Source organism: Brassica oleracea, chromosome C2 (assembly GCF_000695525.1).
Source record: "Brassica oleracea var. oleracea cultivar TO1000 chromosome C2, BOL, whole genome shotgun sequence".
NCBI classification, from domain to species: domain Eukaryota; kingdom Viridiplantae; phylum Streptophyta; class Magnoliopsida; order Brassicales; family Brassicaceae; genus Brassica; species Brassica oleracea.
This window is the reverse complement of record NC_027749.1, coordinates 31,324,883-31,327,383: the sequence shown is the minus strand read 5'-3', so window position 1 is coordinate 31,327,383 and position 2,501 is coordinate 31,324,883. Positions and strand designations below refer to the sequence as shown.

At 30.5% G+C, this 2,501-nt stretch overlaps 1 protein-coding gene and 1 pseudogene across 1 annotated transcript in view; both read left to right on the top strand.

Annotated features, from left to right (window-relative positions):
* Window positions 1-1,019, top strand: part of LOC106326433 (primary amine oxidase-like) — a 15,473-nt gene extending 14,454 nt beyond the window's left edge. The window contains exons 5-6 of the mRNA XM_013764414.1: window positions 3-273; window positions 806-1,019. Of these exons, the coding sequence (XP_013619868.1) occupies window positions 3-273; window positions 806-1,019 (485 nt within the window). The remainder of the gene's footprint in view (window positions 1-2; window positions 274-805) is intronic.
* A 649-nt stretch (window positions 1,020-1,668) lies between these two features.
* Window positions 1,669-2,217, top strand: LOC106324005 (annotated as a pseudogene).
* Window positions 2,218-2,501: the final 284 nt, after the last annotated feature.

Genomic DNA, 2,501 nt, shown 5'->3' with positions numbered 1-2,501 from the left:
AGGCCAGATCAAGCTTAGCTTGTACGATCCATCAGAATTCCACGTCATCAATTCTGGTAAAACCACTAGGGTCGGTAACCCAACGGGCTACAAGATTGTACCTAGAGCCACGGCTGCTAGTTTGCTTGACCACGATGATCCGCCGCAGAAGAGAGGAGCTTTTACCAATAACCAAATATGGGCCACTCCATACAATATGTCTGAGCAATGGGGTGGTGGTTTTTTCACCTACCAAAGTCATGGTGACGATACTCTTGCAGTTTGGTCTGAGAGGTAAGTAATATTCGATAAATTAATAAACACGATGAATTAATAAAAAAAATTTGGTCATAAGTTCAGCCAATATAAAATATGACATAATTTAGTAAGACAACAATATTTACTTTTAGTAAATATAGTTTCATTAAAATGATAAATTAATAATTACTATATAAATTTTTTATCTAACCATAAAAAGCATTTTATTGTTTATTTTTCTTTAAGTTAACTTTCATCTTTTTTGATAATTTGCAGTTACTTTATTGCATTAGACATAAAATTTATTTGTATTCTATATTCAATATACAATCTATTAAATAATATAATAAAATAGATAAAATACAAAGCCTTAAAATTTAACTAATATATAATATCTTGAAATGAAATATATTTTTTATTGTTAATTAAAAGATATCTTTAAAAAATAAATTTCATAAAATTCTCTTTAAATTAATAACTGTATAATTAATAGTTTATAGAGTTGTAACTATGCATATTGTTAGTCATTGATGATTTTAAATTGATGTGTTTAATTGTTCTGAAACAGGGATAGAGACATAGAGAATAAAGACATAGTGGTATGGTACACACTTGGATTTCATCACATTCCATGTCAAGAAGATTTCCCAATAATGCCCACGGTTTCTTCTAGCTTCGATTTGAAGCCTACAAATTTCTTCGAGCGCAATCCAATCCTTCAAGCTTCTCCGTACTTCGAACGTGACCTTCCAGTTTGCGGAACAGAATCTGTTTCTGCTTAAGAAGAATAAAAAATTGATGAAATAATTATTCAGCTTTTCGATCTTATTATAAATCCATGGTAAAACTTTAAATTATATTACAAGTATTGCATGTGCTTGTTGGTGAAATCAATAAAATATAAACCAAGTTTCAAAAGAAAAGTAAAACTAACAAAAGAAAAATTATTCGTGTAAGGCTTGTGTAGTTTGGAAAAATTAAAACGAACACCTGTTAGAAGATTTTATATTCGAGACCAAATAAAGATAATAAATAATGTGATATTAAAGGTTAAGTTTCAAGAAGACTTGCTAAAAGTTACTCTAAAATAGAATTTAGAAGAAAAGATGAGTTTGATTAACGACATTTTTCCTATGTATATGGATGTTCCTGTGTTAAAAGAGGAAAATGTTTACCCTCAAGGACACACTCTATCTTTCCAATTTCCCACAAACGTATATTGGACCTATAGAGCACTTTCATTTATTAAATTGACTGGTCTGCCTTTTAACCAGTGTGAAAACGTGTTTGGTTGGATTTTATAACTAAAAAAGACAAATAATCTTTTTTTTTTCCAATTTCCTATCTTGAAACCAACCATCTTTCATAAATTAAATTTATCTAAATCCCAAAATATCTAACCTCTCACGATCTTTCTTTCTTCCATAAATCATTTGTGTTTTCACTTTAATCTCGCAATCAATTATACATAACAAGTCTGGTTTTCAATCATTTTATTCAAAAATGCTTCATTTTCTTTCTATTGCCTCACTCATGGCAAAATCTTTCTCCATCGATGAATTAGATCTCGTAGATGACAAAGAGAACGAAGAAGCGTATGAAGATGCATAGAAGAAGAAGATGATGAGCTGGATGGATGGTCGAATGATTCACGTGAGAGGAATTAATGATTCAGAAGCAGATGAAGATATATCAGAGATGAGTTTAAAAATAAAGAGGACAATACAAAGAAAATGAAGAATTTTGTCTACAAAGTACCATCACAGCTCCTTTTTGTTGCAGTTCCAAAGCTTAATTGAAGAGCAACAATGGTCAACTTTTACTTATTTGTACATCTCATCTTCTAACTTTGTCGTTGTTCTGAATTTGATCCTAAACTCTCAAATTTGCATATAAATCCTTTTGGATTGACCCCACGCTCTTAAATGGATGAGATTTTGGATTATTGTTAAGTTAACATGCAATTTTGACTAATGGATGTGTACAAGAACATTTCCACAACTTTTTTTTATCCGCGTTTATCTCGTCCACATATCTCATATTACTTTTTTTATGGATTTGAGATTATTACTTATCCACAAGCTCTTGTCCATAAACACTTATCCACCATAGACACAAACCTATGCACCAAGAACCTATCCACTATAGATACATCCACTCATTCTCTTCTACCAACCACTATAGATACATCTACTCATTCTCTTCTATCAAAAAATATATCCACGAAAACACTATCCACAATGTTATACTAAAATCAAATTTTA